This window comes from Heterocephalus glaber, unplaced genomic scaffold (genome assembly GCF_053883595.1).
Source record: "Heterocephalus glaber isolate CG9 unplaced genomic scaffold, H.glaber_assembly_v1.0 deba00001446, whole genome shotgun sequence".
In the NCBI taxonomy this organism is placed as follows: domain Eukaryota; kingdom Metazoa; phylum Chordata; class Mammalia; order Rodentia; family Bathyergidae; genus Heterocephalus; species Heterocephalus glaber.
The window spans coordinates 1,556,542-1,573,268 of NW_028258298.1; the positions used below are offsets into that span (position 1 = coordinate 1,556,542).

At 38.7% G+C, this 16,727-nt stretch overlaps 1 protein-coding gene across 1 annotated transcript in view; it reads left to right on the forward strand.

Annotated features, from left to right (window-relative positions):
- The window catches only part of Ncapd3 (non-SMC condensin II complex subunit D3), a 73,460-nt gene that overhangs the window by 26,992 nt on the left and 29,741 nt on the right, over positions 1 to 16,727 (forward strand). The window contains exons 15-20 of the mRNA XM_004862668.4: positions 3,390 to 3,463; positions 3,968 to 4,102; positions 5,582 to 5,802; positions 15,083 to 15,274; positions 15,593 to 15,690; positions 15,824 to 15,939. Coding sequence (XP_004862725.1) covers positions 3,390 to 3,463; positions 3,968 to 4,102; positions 5,582 to 5,802; positions 15,083 to 15,274; positions 15,593 to 15,690; positions 15,824 to 15,939 — 836 coding nt within the window. The remainder of the gene's footprint in view (positions 1 to 3,389; positions 3,464 to 3,967; positions 4,103 to 5,581; positions 5,803 to 15,082; positions 15,275 to 15,592; positions 15,691 to 15,823; positions 15,940 to 16,727) is intronic.

The window sequence follows — 16,727 nt, forward strand, 5'->3', positions numbered from 1 at the left end:
TTTTCTCCCTTTCCCTTTAGTTTCTTACCTTGTCTGGTGGCTTCCCTCTGTTGGGCCTCATGGAGTTGTGACCTTCATTGTCTTTTTCTAGGATATTTCTTAGAATTGTGTGGAGTGCGAGTTTGGTGTTCATGAAATTTCTGAGCTGTTCTTTGTTGTGGAAGTAACTAATTTCCCCATAGATTTTGAAAGATAATTTTGCAGGATACAACAGTCTAGGTTGGAAGTTATTTTCTTTTAGGGCTTGAAAAACTTCACTCTGGGCTCTCCTTGATTTGAGGGTTTGTGTTGAGAAGTCTGCTGTGATTCTGATGGGCTTTCCTTTGTAGGTGATTTGTTTCTTTTTCTAACTGCCTGTAGGATTTTATTCTTCTATTGGGTTTCTGGGATCTTGACTATTATATGTCTAGATGTAAATTTTTTTTTTGATCATGGGTAGTTGGAGTTCTGTATGCCTCACTTATCTGTAAGTCCAATTCTCTACGTCTGTCTGGGAAGTTTTCTACTATTACTTCTGTGAACAGTTTTTTTAATGTCAATTGTACTTTCTCCTGTTTCTTCATTGACTCCAGTCAGTCTTATGTTATTCTTCTTTGCATCATCTAGCAGCTGCTGGATTGATTTCTCGTGGTCCCTTACTATTTTGAAGAGATCTCTGTTTTCATGATCCTTAACCACAATCCTGTCTTGTATATCTGATATTCTATCTTCAGATTCCCTTAATCTGCTCTGCATGCTTTCAATGGAGTTTTTAATCTCCTGAATATCTGTTTGAATCTGTTTCATGGATTCTATTTCTTTGTTATGTGGGGTGATCATGGTTTCCACTTCTTTCTTGTGCTGGGCATTCATGGCTTCCAGCACAGTTCTGAGGTCATCTATTTTTTATCTGTTTCTGTTCTAGAGCCTGTAATCATGTCTTTCACTCTGCTCACCATCTCTGTAGTTATCTGGGAAATTATTTCTGTTTTGAATTTTTCTAGAGCCTTATTCATCTGTTTTGTTACTTCATGTGCTATCAGTTCAGGGTGTGCAGGTGGTTGATTATCAGAATTTTTCACCTCATTTCTCCCAGAATTTGCCTTTTGTGGAATGGAAGTCTGAGTTTGTGCCTTAGTTAATTGTCTTCTCATTTTTGTTTTTGGTACTGTCCTTGGTTTAGTTCCTGGATTAATACTTTGAAGATGTTTATTGTATGTATCTTTGTTTATACATTTAGAACACTTAGGGAATGGTTGCTTCTCAGAAGTGCCTTCCAGATATAGCTGGTCTTTAGGTTTTGAGTCTAGAATGGCTCTGAGGCTGTCTCATTTTCGTTATACCAGGAAGGACAACTGATTAGATCAATCATAACATCTTAGCCCAAGTGATACAGTCAGCAACACAATAGCATCAAGTACCTCTTAGAAAATGACAATTTGTGCTAGTTATCAACGTATCATCTTTACCTGTGTGAATTAAATCAAAATCAAGGACCAACCCAAGATGTGTTTATAGTGAATAAACTCTTCAATATAGCAACTTTACCCTTCAGGAAGGCGTTGGGGAGGGAGGAATAGGTAAGTAGAAGGATAAGGGAAGGTTATCAGTGAGGCCAGAGAGCATAGGCAAGAGAAGGAAATAGAAGAAAAGAAAGATAAGGAAGAAATATGAATTAGGGGCAGAACAGGAACACAAAGGGTGATGAAGAACAATGTGGGACAGCAAGGGAGCGAGGCAGAGAGAGAGAGAGAAAGAAAAGAGAGAAGAAAGAAAAAGAAAAATTTAAAAAGTAACAAGAAAAAAAATTAAAAATAAGCAAAATAATAGTGGTAATTTTGAAAATAACAGAAGATACAAAGGAAGGGCCTCCTTCAGGGTATATCTCTGGTATCACAATAGACAACGTGGGCAGCAGTGTGCAGTTATAAGTCAATGAGACTCAGCAAGCAAGTCACAGACCAGTGAGATTCAGGCAGATTTCTGGCTGCAAGTCCCAGGTTGAGCTCCCTGACCTCCTTCAGAGTTAACTCTGCCAGATTTTACTGCAAGTTCCAGCTGCCTTTCCCCTGAAGCTAGTCCAGGTTCCGATGGGATGTGACAATCCCTCCAATTTACCAAATACAGTGGTCTGGTGTGCCTTTATTGCAGAGATTCTCTTCACTTTTCCAGTGGCCCTCAGTTTTCATCAGGGAGCCTGAGAGAGGCCCTCTCTCTGTTCACTTCTGCAGCTCAGGACAATGGCCTTTATGCCCCCCTGGGCCTCTGTGTAGTGTGGATTCAAGTAGCTGTACATCCAAGATGGCGGTGGGGGGAGGCAAGGGCGGCTAAGCTGGAGGCTGGTGTGGGTGCCCAGGGGGTCCTCACCGGTTTGGTCTCCTGGTGGCAAGTGGGCAGAGTGAGCTGGACTGAGCAGGGCGCACTCAGCCTGCGCCTGCTCTGCCTGCACGCACGGCTAAGCTGGAGGCTGGTGGGGCTGCCCAGGTGCATCTTATTGTTTTGGCCAGCCTACCTAGATAGGTTTGTTAATCTACATCTTTTCAAAGAGCCTACTTTTGTTTTCATTGTTTTTCTCTGTTATTTTCCATTCTCTTGGTTTTTTTAAGGTGATTTCTTATATATCAGCAGTTTTCAAAGTGTGGTTGGGAGACCCCAAACTACGATGCCTCCTTCAGGGGCCCTCAGTGTGACCACTGTGTTCATAGTAACATCAGGACATCATTCCTTTCCCATCCTGACCTTCTCCAAGTATGAATTAAAGTTTTACTGATGTTGCATGGCATGTGAAATTGCAACAGAAAAAGATATGTGGATCCAGCTGGCTTTTACTAAGCCAGGAACTAAAGAGTTTATTAAAATGCAAAGCATTAGCACTCTTTTGGTGTCTCGTTTTGTTTTGGAAAATGTAGTTATTTTTCATTTTAAGAAATAGTAACAAGTCTTGCTATTTTAAAATGAATTACTAAATTTCTTTTTAATTCTCACTTTAAAATTTCTAAGTCATTAAATATTATAACCCACATAAAAAAAGGTTTGGAGTCTTTGTTAATATGTGTATAAAAAGATCTTCCAATGGACATTTTAAAGCTGCTCTTACATATCGTATCAAATCTTCACAACAACCCTATAGGTTAGATATTCCTATTTGTAGCCGAACAAAAAAGAAGAGCTAAATAATTCATTTAAAATGAAATTTTTAATATTCCAAAACTAATGCTTTTTATAGTGAATACCTAATCATTCAGATTTTCTTCCTTTTCAACACTTTTTCATGCTCTGATTTCTTAGGATTTAAAACAAGCTAATGAGTGAGTGTTTAAGCTTAGTGTTTTCTTGTATTATGTGGTGAAGTGTTAGCTACCTTCTGGGCTTCCTCAGACTGTGGTGATTCTTTGGCATTCTTTCAACAGATAGATGCGTCCTGGCAATGCTAAGAAAGAGAATCAGGGACGAGAAGACCAACGTCAGGAAGTCTGCACTCCAGGTGGGAACTCTTGTACACACTCTTAAATTCTTTCTTTTTAAGCACTGAAAACTTTTTTCTAAATCCTAACTCCATATTCATTTGAACCTCACTTGGACTTAATTTGCTTTTCATAGTTGACTACAGTCCTGTTATACATACATTATACAAGTGAACTGAAATAATTTTTTTTAAGCTTTCCTATTAGGATGCTGGCTTTTTAAGAATCACAAACTTATAAATGTAATTTGTTTTATTTAGATTCTTAATCTGGGGACTAAGGTTGAATTTCAGTAGCTGTGTAGAATTGGTTGTAAATACTTGTTTACATGAAATGTCAAACTTTCTCTGGAGAAAGGCCTTAGCTTTCATCTGATTCTAAAATGTGGTGTGTTGTAGGGAGGAGCATGGATCTATGATGTCCAGTATGTTAAGAACCACAGACTTGAAGTATTCCTTAGCAGGCTTTGGAACTTTGTGTTTATGCTTTCTTGTCACCACTTCCTGTTATGTTTGTGCCTTTAGGTGTTAGTGAGTATCTTGAAACACTGTGACATCTTGGGTATGGAGGAAGACCTAACAATTCTGCAGGACCATTGTCGGGACCCTGCTGTATCTGTCCGGAAGCAGGCTCTACAATCTCTCACTGAACTTCTTATGGTGAGAGGCAAGGTGTTTTTTATCTATTGCATGGTATCTTGTATCAAAAGTAAGTCTAGGGCTGGAGGTATAGCTCAGGGCTAGAGTGTATGTAAGTCAGCTTTCCATTGCTATGACAAATACCTGAGAAAAACAGCTTAGAGGAAATAAGGTTTATTTTGGCTCATGGTTCTAGAGATTTTTAATATGCAGTCAGTCAGCTTCGTTGCTTTTATGCTCATTGCTTTTTGTTGCTTTTATGGTGGAAGGGTGTAGCAGAGGAAAACTGCTTACCCCATGGCAGCCAGGAAAGGAAGAGAGAAAGAAAGGAGGTAGAGGAACACAGGCTTGTACCTCTTTTGGTGGGCTTCCTCCTGCTTTTGTTTCATTTGGGATGCTGCCCCCATTTAGAGTAGGTGTACCACCTCAGTTTGCCATCTCACAAGCCAAATATCTGGAAACACCCTCACAAACACGCCCACCAGTGTGTTTTACTAATTTTCTAGGTGTTTCTCAATCCATGCAAGTGGAACCATCATCATTACAGCATGCTTTGCATGCACAAGACCCCTAAGTTCAAGCCTCAGCACCAAAGAGGAAAAAAGGAGTAAATTATGCATAATACATAATTACCTGTTGATAAATGTTAAAGTGACAGTTAGAAACTACCACATCTACTGTAGTATTGTACAGTATAGGAGAAGAAGTGTCCTTCAATTACATGTGATAGACCACACTTCCTAATAAACGTAATTAGGAACTAATACTAAACAATAATGTCTTTTCTTGATTTCATCTTAAATCTTAGATAGAAAAAGAAATTTAAAAGTTAGTTTGGTTAAGCTACAGTCCCAGATTAATTCCTGTTGCCAGAGATTTAGCTCAGTTGTTCAGCTGTCAGTTAAGATATATACTCGTGTGTGGAGGTTAGTACCAAAAGAGACGATTCACTAATACTATATATAACTTACTTCTGCCAACTGATTAGCTATTGAAGAATTTCAAAAGCATGTTTATTTCCTATTTCATGAGCGATGGCATTAAGCAATGCCTATTTTGACTTTCAACATTCTAATTATTCTTTGGGATAAATATTAATTTGTTCTTGGTTTTGAATGACCAAAAATCTACTGCTTTACATTTTTATAATAATGAAATAATGTTTTATGTAAAAGTTTAAGATTTGAATATGCACAGATGTATGATAACCTAGAGGTTGACTTGGTTTTTGTATTTTTTGGATATTAATCTTTTTTCATGTTATATTCTGTTTGCATTCATAGTTCATAGGTTTTTTTTTTTTCTCTGTTTTTTGATTGATAGTGATGTGTTAGGGATCACACCCAAGGCTTCAGGCAAGCAAAGTCCTCTAGCCATATAAGTGTGATAATTTTAACATATCTCTAAAAGTGTTCCTAACTACTTCACTGACTGGTTTTTGGACTTTTTTGTATTTAGACTGTGTTCAGACCTTTGACATCATAATCTCCCAATCTGCAGGCCCAGCCCAGATGTGTGCTGATTCAGAAGGCCTGGCTGTCGGGGGTCATCCCCGTGGTGATGGACTGCGAGAGCACAGTGCAGGAGAAGGCGCTAGAGTACTTGGACCAGCTGTTGCTGCAGAACATCAAGCATCACAGTAAATTTCATATAGAGGATGACAGCCAGGTGCTTGCCTGGTCTCTCCTCGCCCTCCTCACTACAGAAGGCCAGGAACTGAGGTATGTCAGCCGTACGACTTGTTTCCTATAAAGGCCACTTTATAATAAACTTTTTCATTGATCTTTAAAAATCACCTTTTGAAATTACATAGTATATGTGAAGGCTTGGTCTTGGTCTCTTCTTCTTTTGACCTACTTCATATCTCTTAGCATGTTTGTGGTGACTGTTTTTATGACACCTTTGGTCACTTCCATTGCTTCCCTCTGACTGCTTTCCAGTTGTAGGCTGGTATCCTAATACATACTACAAAACACTGATGGATAGGACAGATCAGAATTCCCTTTCCCCAGTGCTGGTTATTGTGAAAGATAACTTCCTTGTTTGTGCAAATTAAAACTTTTTGTAATATTTTATTGGATTGCTGGATTTGATAACATTTAATGTATACTGCGTATAGTGAATGTTTGAGCTATCTTGGCCACTTTTTTCTTTTTCTTACGTTTCTTTTGTCATACTACAGGAGAAATTTCTCTACTTTTTACATATAGTTCTGAAAGAATTATACAATAGAAAGAGAAATAGATTTAGTGTTATAAAATACCACTTGAGGGTGTTGGCAAATTACTTTACCCTGGGCCATAGTTTCCTCATTTGCAAGAGCAGCCAGATGGATTATGTGATCTTATAAGATCCCTTTGGTATTAAAACTCTGGCTGAAGATGCATTTACTCAATAAATACGTTCTCTGTATCAACTGTATGTTTGCTGAGGTTCTTAGAAAGGATTTCACCAGCAACAGAATTGACTATTTTGTAGGGATACCACATTATCCACACTCAACATATTAAAAAAGCTTCATGATAAAGTGACAAAAGGTAGGAGCCATTTTTCACAAAAAGTAGAAGGCTGTAGTAGCTCATGAGAACTGTTGGGAAGTTTCTTTTTCTTTTTTAAACTTCTATATTAAAGTGTATTATGCTTAGAAAAGTGAGCAAACCATAAAGTTAATAAATACTACTAAAAAACATATCCATGTAATCACCACCTGGCTTAACAACAAGACAGAACATAGCTGGGGCCAGGAAGTATCCTCATACCATCCCAGTCAGCAGCCTTCCCTTCCCTCACCTATAGGTACTCCTATCATTTTAGCATTCCATACTGCTTTCCTGTATTCTTCCAACTATTTTTTTTAATTGACCTTTATATAAATGAAATTTTGTGGTATGTATGCTTTTGTGAGTCATGGCTGATTTTACCAGGCGTAATGTGAGATGTGTTCAGGTTATGGTATATCCAGCTGTAGCCCATTCATTGCTGTACATCCACACACATGGGCATGATATGACTAAACCAGTCCATTCTAACGTCCGTAGATAACCAGGTTGCTTCCAGTTTTTTACTGTTATTTATGTGCTTATACATGTTCATGTATATAACATGTAGCACATCTGTTGGATGTATACCTAAGAGAGCATTGTTGAGTATGTTTTTATTCACCTGAATAAATACTGCTAGATGATTTCTCAAGTGGTCATAGCAATTTGCTTTCTCACTAGCAGTATGAGAGTTCCAGTTGCTCCATATCTTGGCCAATATTTTGTATTGTCTTTTTTTAGCCAGTTTGCCAAATGCATAGTGTTATTTCTTTGTGGCTTTAAATTATATTCCAAGTTGACTAGTGAGAACGAACAATTTTTTGTATGTGGATTAGCATTTAGATATTCACATTTGTGAATTATCTCTTCATCGCCCTTGTCCTGAATTTTTCTTTACCCTTTTATTTTTTTGTTTTGTTTTTGGTGGTGGGAATTAAGGCCCCCTCACACATTGCTAAGCACAAGCTTTGTCAAACCTCTAAATTTGTTTTTATTTTTGTTTTTTTGCTATTTGGGGGATGAACCCTTAATGGTGTCTTTTGATAAGGTCAGTTTGTCAGTGGTTTTCTTTATGGTTAATATATTTTAAGAAAAAAAATTTTTTTAACCTCAGGATCATGTAAATATTCTACATAATCTAGAAATTTGTTTTTCCTTTTCACTGTTAACTTCTCTGCCTTTGACTTTTGGGCGCTATACTAGTTAGAGATCAAATTTGATGTTTTTCTAAATAAAGACCCAATTAATCTAGCAATGCTAATTAAAAAGATCATCCTTTCTTCACTGCTTTGCAGTATCCTTTATTCACTCCTTTGCATTATGACAAAATGTTCATAATTCAAGTCCGGAATTCTCTATTTTTTTTACTGTTTACGTATTTGTTCCTCTTTTGGGTTGTATCACAGATTTAATTATTGTGGCTTTTTAGGCTCTCTCCAGTAGAATAAGTCTTGTGCTCTTCTACCCCTGCATAATTTTTCAGTGTTATTTTATTTATTCTTGCCTGCTTTTCTTTTCTTTCTTTTCCTTTCCTTTCTTTCCTCCTTTTTTTCCATTCTCCCTCTCCTTCTTCCTATCTCCTCCCTCCCTCTCTCCTTCTCTCCCTCTTTCCTCTTGTAGTACTGAGAATTATAACCAGGGCTTCATACATGCAAGGCAAGCACTCTGCCACTGAACTACATCCCCAGCCCTTAGACTTTCTTTGTTTATATGTAACTCACTGTTAAATCCATTTACTGAGTTATTCTTATTGCAGTTTTCATTTCTAGAGTTAAACATAGATATTACTAAACTGGATAAAAGGGAAAGACTTAGTCTTCAGAAACCATAATAGGAAAGACAAAGTTTAACCGAGATTTGCCAAAAGAAAAGAGAAGGCGCAGATGGCCAGTATTATCCATGAAATGGATGGTATAACTGTAGGCATGTTACAGATTTGTAAAATGTGCAGAATATAGTAATTCTTTTACATAAGAGGGGCACCGTTCTCTGTAAATTTTTTTAAAATATAAAGCTTTAATTGATATAATATCTTGTGTTATGTATTTTCTCACTGTTCTGGAGGTTGGAAGTCTGAGATTGAGGCCCTGGCGGCCTCATTTTCTCAACACCTCTGCGTGACCAAGATGGCTGCCGCCATCTGTGTATACATGCCTATGTCTCTGTGCGCCCACATTTCTTCTGATCATTACACCTGTCAATTGGATTGGGGCCCACCCAGACCCTTCATTTTAATTTCATCACTTCATTATAGGCTCTGTCTGAAAATATAGTCACATCCTAATATTATCTGGCTTAGGAACGTAATTCAGCCACAAGATGGTTGTTTTTTTTTTCTTTTTTTGAGATGGTAGTCCAGGCTGGCCTTGATCTTGTGGCAAGTTGCCTTAGTCTCCTGAGGACCGAGTTTACAGACATGTGCCCCCACACCTGGCACAACATGCTTTTAAAGAGAAAAGGTTATGTTTTCTTTTCAAAGAAAAGCCTAAGCAAACACATTACTTGGCACATTGTAGTGCTTTAGTTGACTGCTTGTTTGAATGATGATTGTCAACACCTGTTGTGGTTTAATATTTGTCCCCTCCAAAGCTTGTGTTGAAATTTAATGGCTATTTTAACAGTATCAGGAAGTAGGGTGGTTAGACCACAAGGGCTCCACCTTTGTGAATGAATTAGTGTCATGATATAAGGGCATTCATGAGTGGGCTCTCTCTTACCTGATCTGCCAGTGAGTATCCCGTGCTCCCCCTCTCTAGAGAATCCAGCATGCAGGGCAGTACTTTGGAAGCACAGAGCAGCCTCATGTGGACATCTGACATGCTGGTGCCTTAACCTTAGATTTCCTGGCCTCTGGAACTGTGAGTGGTCCATTCCTGTTCTGTATAAATTTTTCAGTCTCAGGTATTATGTTATAGAAGGACCCCCCCACACCACCCAAAAAGACAAAGGCAACATTAAAAATTACAACACAAAAGACAAATTGGAAAAACTATAACATGATAAAGAGTAATGTCCTATATTTATGAAGTAGAAAATATATGGGAAATGTTTAAATTTTTAAATATTTATTATAGTAAAGGACACATTGCCATTAATCCTTTTCAGGATAAGCCCCTCTTGCTTTGTAAACACTTATCCCATTGTTCTTGCCACTTTCTGAAGCAGTTCTGCCATTCCTCTTTCACGAGTGTCTACTAGGTATGATCAAAATAAGTAGTGCTGCTGCCAAGCATCATACAGTGGAAAGGCAGATTCATAAACCAATATAGTGTACTCCACCTTACTCACTGGGTCTGGCACCACGTGACTTCCGGCTCTTCCCCATGGTCCAAATAACCACGGAAGTAAATATTTTGAATCAATTCAGGATGTCAAGGCAGCCATGACAGTGAAGTGGAAAAGGACTTTTAGAACTGCTTCAGAAAGTAAGAAGATTGATGAGATAAATATGTTTGAAGCATGGGGGAGTATTTTGATGGGAATTAATGGGATGTGTCTTATTATAGTACTTTTTTCTGGTACTGGGAATCAAACTCAGGACCTTGTGCTTGCCAGGCAGATGTGGTGCCACTGAGCTACATCCTGACTGTAATACATTTTTTAAAAACTTAAACATTCACTGTATTTTTGGTCACATGTTGTATTGTCCTTTTATAAATTAGTAAGGAAAAGATGAACTCCTTGATAAAAAAACAGATTACATAAAAAAGCAGTTTGTAAAAACTGAAACAAATGAACAGTAAACAAAAATAGATACTGAATTTGATGCTAAACTTCTCTAACAGCCAAAGGAGTTCAAATTAAAACAAATTTTAGTTTGACAAAATGGGAGACAACATTTGATACTCTTAACCAAGTATTGTTGAGAATTTGAGGAAATGGACATTTTTACTTACTTGGTTAGAGTAAATTATCAAAGCCTAGCAGTATACATCTCAAGATAAAACATAACTTAGCCTTTTCCATCCTGGAAATGTGTCACTTTCTCCCTGCCCCCACCCCCCAGCTCCCAGGCTGTCCTCAGCCCTGTCCAACATCCCTCTGCCCAGTGACCTTTCTCCGCCATAATGACTTCAGGAAGCTTTGTAAGATTCTCACTGTCAAGTCTGTCCCTCAGCTTTGCCTCACATTTCGCTGTGTGAGTTGTGTGCCCAGCAGCTGCAGCCTGCTCCCCACACCCTTCCAGCCTCTTGCACACTCATGCCCTGAGCATGGCCTACTCTCTCCATAAAGTGCCCTTTCAGCCTTCCCTGCCTTGTGTGCGCTTACTCGTCCTTTGAGATTTCCTATACTTCCTTATGGGATTCCTACTTTCCTCCCCTGGCCCGACTTACTGTATTTCATCAACCTGTAACACATTTTAACATCTGGAATTAAGGTGCACCTTACATTTTAGAAGTGTCATAGCATCCTCCATAGGTCTTTTTTTGTTTCCACTTTCAATTAGAGTAAATACCAGTGGGTGAATGAAAGATGGGTATTATTTAATGAAGAAAGCTTCTGGAAAAGAATAGTATGTTTATAAACTAGGTTAAGGGAATGTCAAAGATACAAGGACTCAAAGGTGAGTTGGAAAACCACAGAAGAATTAAATTAAAAACTAGAGCTTGCTAGTTTTTCTTTCCTCATTAAAGTAGCCATTAGGATCACTTGCGCAAAGTCAGGAAGGGTAAGGTAAAGTGGGGACCTGAAGTGTAAAGAAGACTTGGAAGAGCCACTGAAAGGCATAGGCTAGGGCAGTAGTGCTGGTATAAAGGGCTTATAGGGCCAGGGATTTAGGTCAGTTGTTCCGCTGCCTGCCTTGCAAGTGCAAGGTTCCAATTTCAATCCCTGGTCCCCCCCAAAAAAAGGACTTAATGGAATCTGACTCTTTAATCATAATATTAAGATATGATTAGTCACTTTTCATTCACATTCTTTCATGATAGTACCCTGGAATTTTCCAAAAGCTATACTGGAAGACACTGAGTACAGGAGCAGATATGAGAATACTCCATCTCCTGATTCTTCTAGACCTTAGAGATCTATGAAGGTATACAACAGTATACAACACTCTTCTTACAGAGTTTGTTGGGGAAAAGACTGATTTTTGGTATAACTGTTATTTATGTTAAAATATAATTATTGTTATTTTTAATGAATTAAATGATAAGTATTTTTAAATCAAGTATTCCTTGATTTAAATTTCAAACATAGCAAACATTGGTAGATATAATCCACAAAATCAAAAGTTCATTGGTATGGTCAGTAATTTTGAAAAATTTAATGGGTCCTGGGTTAAGGATATAGCTCTGTGGTAGAATGCTTGCATAGCATGCTCAAGGCCCAGCACTACCAAAAAAGAAAAAAACCCAAAAGAAAGAAAAAAGAGTTTAAAGGAGACCTGATATGAAAAATATGTGAGAACCACTGAAGTAAGAAGTTGGTTTTAAAGAGCAAAAATACTGTTGAGAGCAGTGATGTTAGTAGAATAAAGAGTTCAGTAAACATTTGAAGACAGAATGTTAAGCTCTATAAAAAGGTATTATTAGAATATCAAGAAATGTTCCTGGGGAGAACTTCACAGAATAGGTGACCTTTGAATTGAATCTTCAGAGCTATAAGGAGCAGAACAACTCATGGAGAAAATAGACCCAGATGGATACGGTAACATGCCCTGTGTCAGCACTGCATGGCATCCTAGGCTGGTGTGACACTGCCTGTGTGGCTGGGCCCCAGACGAAGGTGCAGAAATACAGAGCAGCATGCCAGCAAGTTCAATTATTAAAAGCGGGATGCCGGGGGAGGCTGCTGATCGACTTAAAGGAACAATTCCAGATTTTTTATTTTAGGAGTCCAGAGAATGGGCTTATGTTGGTAACCAAGACGACAGAACTGGAGTCTGAGAACATGGGCTACTGTTACAGTAATTGAAGTCAGAGATAATGAGGGCCTGAATTAAGGTGGAGATGGTGGAAATGGAGAAAGGGAGGCACCTTCAGAGCTGCCTGACAAGGGGGAGGAGTAGAATCGGTGAAGATTGAGCTTGAGGTGAAAGAAATGAAAGAGGAGCTATAAATAATTATAGTTGGAGTACTTCATTTTTTGTTGGAGATTGCAGCATTTGGACACTTGTTCTACTCAGTTTGCTTTCAGTCTAGTAGAAATTTTGATACAATAAAATAGAAAGTTACACTCATGGAGGAAGAGCAGGTAGCATTTGGTGACTATTATTTCTCTTTGCTTTTCTTCTCTCCCTCCTTTCTCTTCATTAGGATGATGTCCTAGTCCATTTTCTCTTCCCATAAGAAAATACTTGAGGCAGGATACCTTGTGAAGAAATGAGGTTTATTTAACTCATGGTTTTGGAAGCTCTTACTCCAAGATCAGTTTGCCCAGTTAGTTCAGCCTCTGGTGAGGGCCTCCTAGTGGGTGGTATCATTATGGCAGAGCCAGGCATAGGAAAGATCACATTGTGGGGATAGGAAGCCAGAGAATTCCAGAGTCAGGCTTAGTCATGAGAACTAACTCTAAGAGGCCCTTCTGAAGGGCGGTGCCCATGACCTCATTACCTTCCACTAGCTTCATCTAGAGGTTCTACACCCTCAACTCTGCCACACTGGGACCGCACTTCTGCACACAAACCTTGGAGCACACAAACAGATTATATCTAAACCATAGTAAATGGCTTCCCGAAGTAGCATGAGCTGAAGAATATTGGAGGAATCAGCCAGGCAGCCATAATAGTGAAAATATTGAGGCAGAAAATAGCATACAAAGGCTTAGAGGCCTGAATACTCCACAGAGTCTAAGAAAAATTACTCTTTAATTTGCCACTGACTGAGATATGGAAGGCAAAAGTCAGGCAGGTGAGGAATGCACATAGGCCTGGAGATGGAAGTCCAGTTTGGAATACATGGTCACCTGTGAGTGGGGAGCTCTGTATTGAATGAGATCACCCAGAGTCAGTTTGTAGATAAAAGAATGAAAAGTAGAGCTTTTCAAAATCAGCATTTAAAGCGATCAGAAGCTGGAGATCTGGCTTATATAGAAGGCTCTGGGTTCAATCCCCACACCCCAACATGGTGGGGAGTGATTAGAAAGAGGATTAGAGAAGGGAAATGGAAGAGAAACAGCAAGTGGACCATCTTAGAATGATGACTAGTAGACCTCTAGTAGAGGCCAAATAAAACAGGCTAAGGACTGGCTCTTGCTGTAGCTTTGATACTAGGAGAGTGGAGACTTGGGTACTGTTTCTTGGAGTTCATTCTGCCAAGGTGGAGAACAGTTGTGATCGGCAGTGGGCTGACTGAGGGATGGGGCGAAAGGCTGGCTGGGGTCTGCTTGGTAGGTGGAGGAGTGTGAGTTGTGAGAGAGGAGCCAAACTTGAGACTTAAAACTAGAATTCCAGAGCAATTTTTTGCCCATTCTATTGTCTTCTTGTAGTAAATCTCAATATTTTATCTGGTTCTCTGAAAATAAATTTTAAAATGTTTATTGCATTTTCTTGTATTTGGACATAAGTCAGGTACAAATCATGTTGTGATCTAATTATGGTAAAATTTGACATATAGATAGATTTTTAATCACTAATTTAATAATACCATTTATGTACATGTGCTTACTAGGATAACAGATACATTCATTTTCTTACAATTTTTCTGCATGCTTTGAAAATTTTCTTTCTTAAAAAAACTTAATAAGAAACCCTGCGTGTTCATGGGTGTGTGTGTGTGTGTGTGTTCCTAACAGTGTAAGAAAAATTAATTGTGGAAGAGTGTATTTTTCTCTTTTTGATATGTAACATGGCATTGTCTCATTATTTATAGATTTAATTCATTGCTTTGAAAAGAAAATCAAATAGTTTTAAAAACAGTTTAGTACGTATCAGAAGTGTTTTAAAATTTTTATTCTAGGTTTGAAAATCTGTACCTGAGTAGAATTAATAGGATATAGCAGGGGCTGGGGATTTGGCTCAGTGCATCCATGCGTGCCTTGCAAGAATAAGGTCCTGAGTTCAATCCCCAGTACCAAAAAAGAAAAAGAAATAGGATATAGAAAATATTAGCTCATTTACTTTCACCGTGTTTAAATGCTAAGATGTCATTTCTCCCTAATCCTGTGACTCAAAAAAGGACAATGTTTCTATTTTTTTGTCACTGTAACCCTGTGAGCTCTGGGCGTATGTTATGCTAACCTATCCCATATACTTGTGTGGAAATTTTGGAGGGGATAAAGGTAAGAAGGTTCTCAAATGAATTAAGAAATTTTGTTTTTTACATTAAAAAATAAGTATTTTGTAAGGGGAAAATAAATACTACTTACTGAAGACACCTAGTTTGGTATCAGGCCTTGTGAGTGCATGTTTTTGTATCAGAGAAATCGTGGCGCAGCAAAAGTTGATACTCTTTCAGCAAGGGGCTGATTTGAACAGTTTTGTATATTTATAGTTACAGTTCTGCTTTCCCATCTTTTTTTCCAGCCGCTATTTAAATAAGGCTTTTCATATCTGGTCCAAGAAAGATAAATTCTCATCCACTTTTATAAACAATATGCTATCTCACACTGGCACAGAACATTCTGCACCCGCCTGGATGCTGCTCTCCAAGATTGCTGGCTCCTCACCCAAGCTGGACTACACCAAAATCATGTGGTCCTGGGAGAAAATCAGCAGGTTCGCATGATTATAACAGCCCATTGGTGGACACTAAAGGTTGGAAACAAAGCTCATATCTTAAGGAGGAGGACTATTTCATAGCTGTGTACTTTATTGAAAGTCTGGTATAAAAAACATGAAAAATAAGAATCACTTTTAAGCATGGTCAGTTTACCGTTTGTCTGTTAAGTCCCTTAATGTTCTTACAGCATGACACTGAAATCATTCTGCCTACCCACTTCCCTCCAGTATTAACAATCTAGAAGAAAAGGCACTTTGCTGTAGTACAATGTTTAATTTGATTCTGTCTTGGCATTTCTCCTGCCCTCTCTTTAGTCAGCAGAATCCCAATTCAAACACCTTAGGACATATACTGTGTGTTATTGGGCATATTGCAAAGCATCTTCCTGAGAGCACTCGGGACAGGGTGACAGGTGAGTGTTTATTGAATGTTTCTGAAAAAGTCATTTGCTGCAATGTGTGTGTATACATATACATGTATGCGTGTGTATACATATATATTTATGTGTATATATATAAAGTACAAGGTTTTGACTTCCTTCTTAGATGTTATCAAGTATAAGCTGAATGGATTTCAGTGGTCTCTAGAGTTGATCACTTCAGCTGTTGATACTTTGCAAAGTCTTTGTAGAGCATCCGCAAAGACAGCGATGGAAGAACAGGTATGGCCACACACGTTCCCCCAGTGTTTCTAACTTATTTGTACTTGTATTTGTACTTGGGCATGTTACCTTGCTGTGAAGTGGGAGGGGTGTAAGGATGTGTAGTCTCCTTCTGGAAGCTGATCAGACCTCCGCCTGACCAAGGGTCTGACGCAGGATAACAGCAGACAAAACAAGATCTTTACTGCATAAAGGGGGCCCAGGATGGTCAGAGCTCTTATCAGGCTAAGATGCTGTCTCCTGGAGCTTACCACTGTTTATTAAACACACAGCTCCTTGAAGGGGTAAAGGGCAGTGCAGGGAACAGTGGAGTGAATAGCACTGACGCAGTCAGGTTCCTAGCAACGGGGGAACATGTCCTTCTAGCAGGAACAGATCATTAATTAATTAATGGGAAATTTATTTTTCCCCATAGATTAATTTTGGGTTCTATAGAAGTTTTGTGTACGAGTCATGTTGCCCTCAGGTGCACTATTGTCTTGCCATCCAAGACGTCACAGCATCACGGATCATTGAGATCTCCGCTGTGACCAGTGGTGTGGGGAGTTGTTCTGTTCTCACACACCAACTGCTGGCTCTTCAGGCGAGCCATTGTGAGCTAAAAGGTAGACTCAGACTTTTAATATGAAACCAATTTATAAATTTGTAGCTCGTTTAGGGTGGTCTCCATTAGTTGCCAGTAGCTGTTGCTACAACAAGGCAGTGCTTATGTGTCTAGCAGATCGTATACCCTAAGATCTGACTGCTACTGACCTAGATGTCCTTAGATAACCTACCCTTGGCTCCAG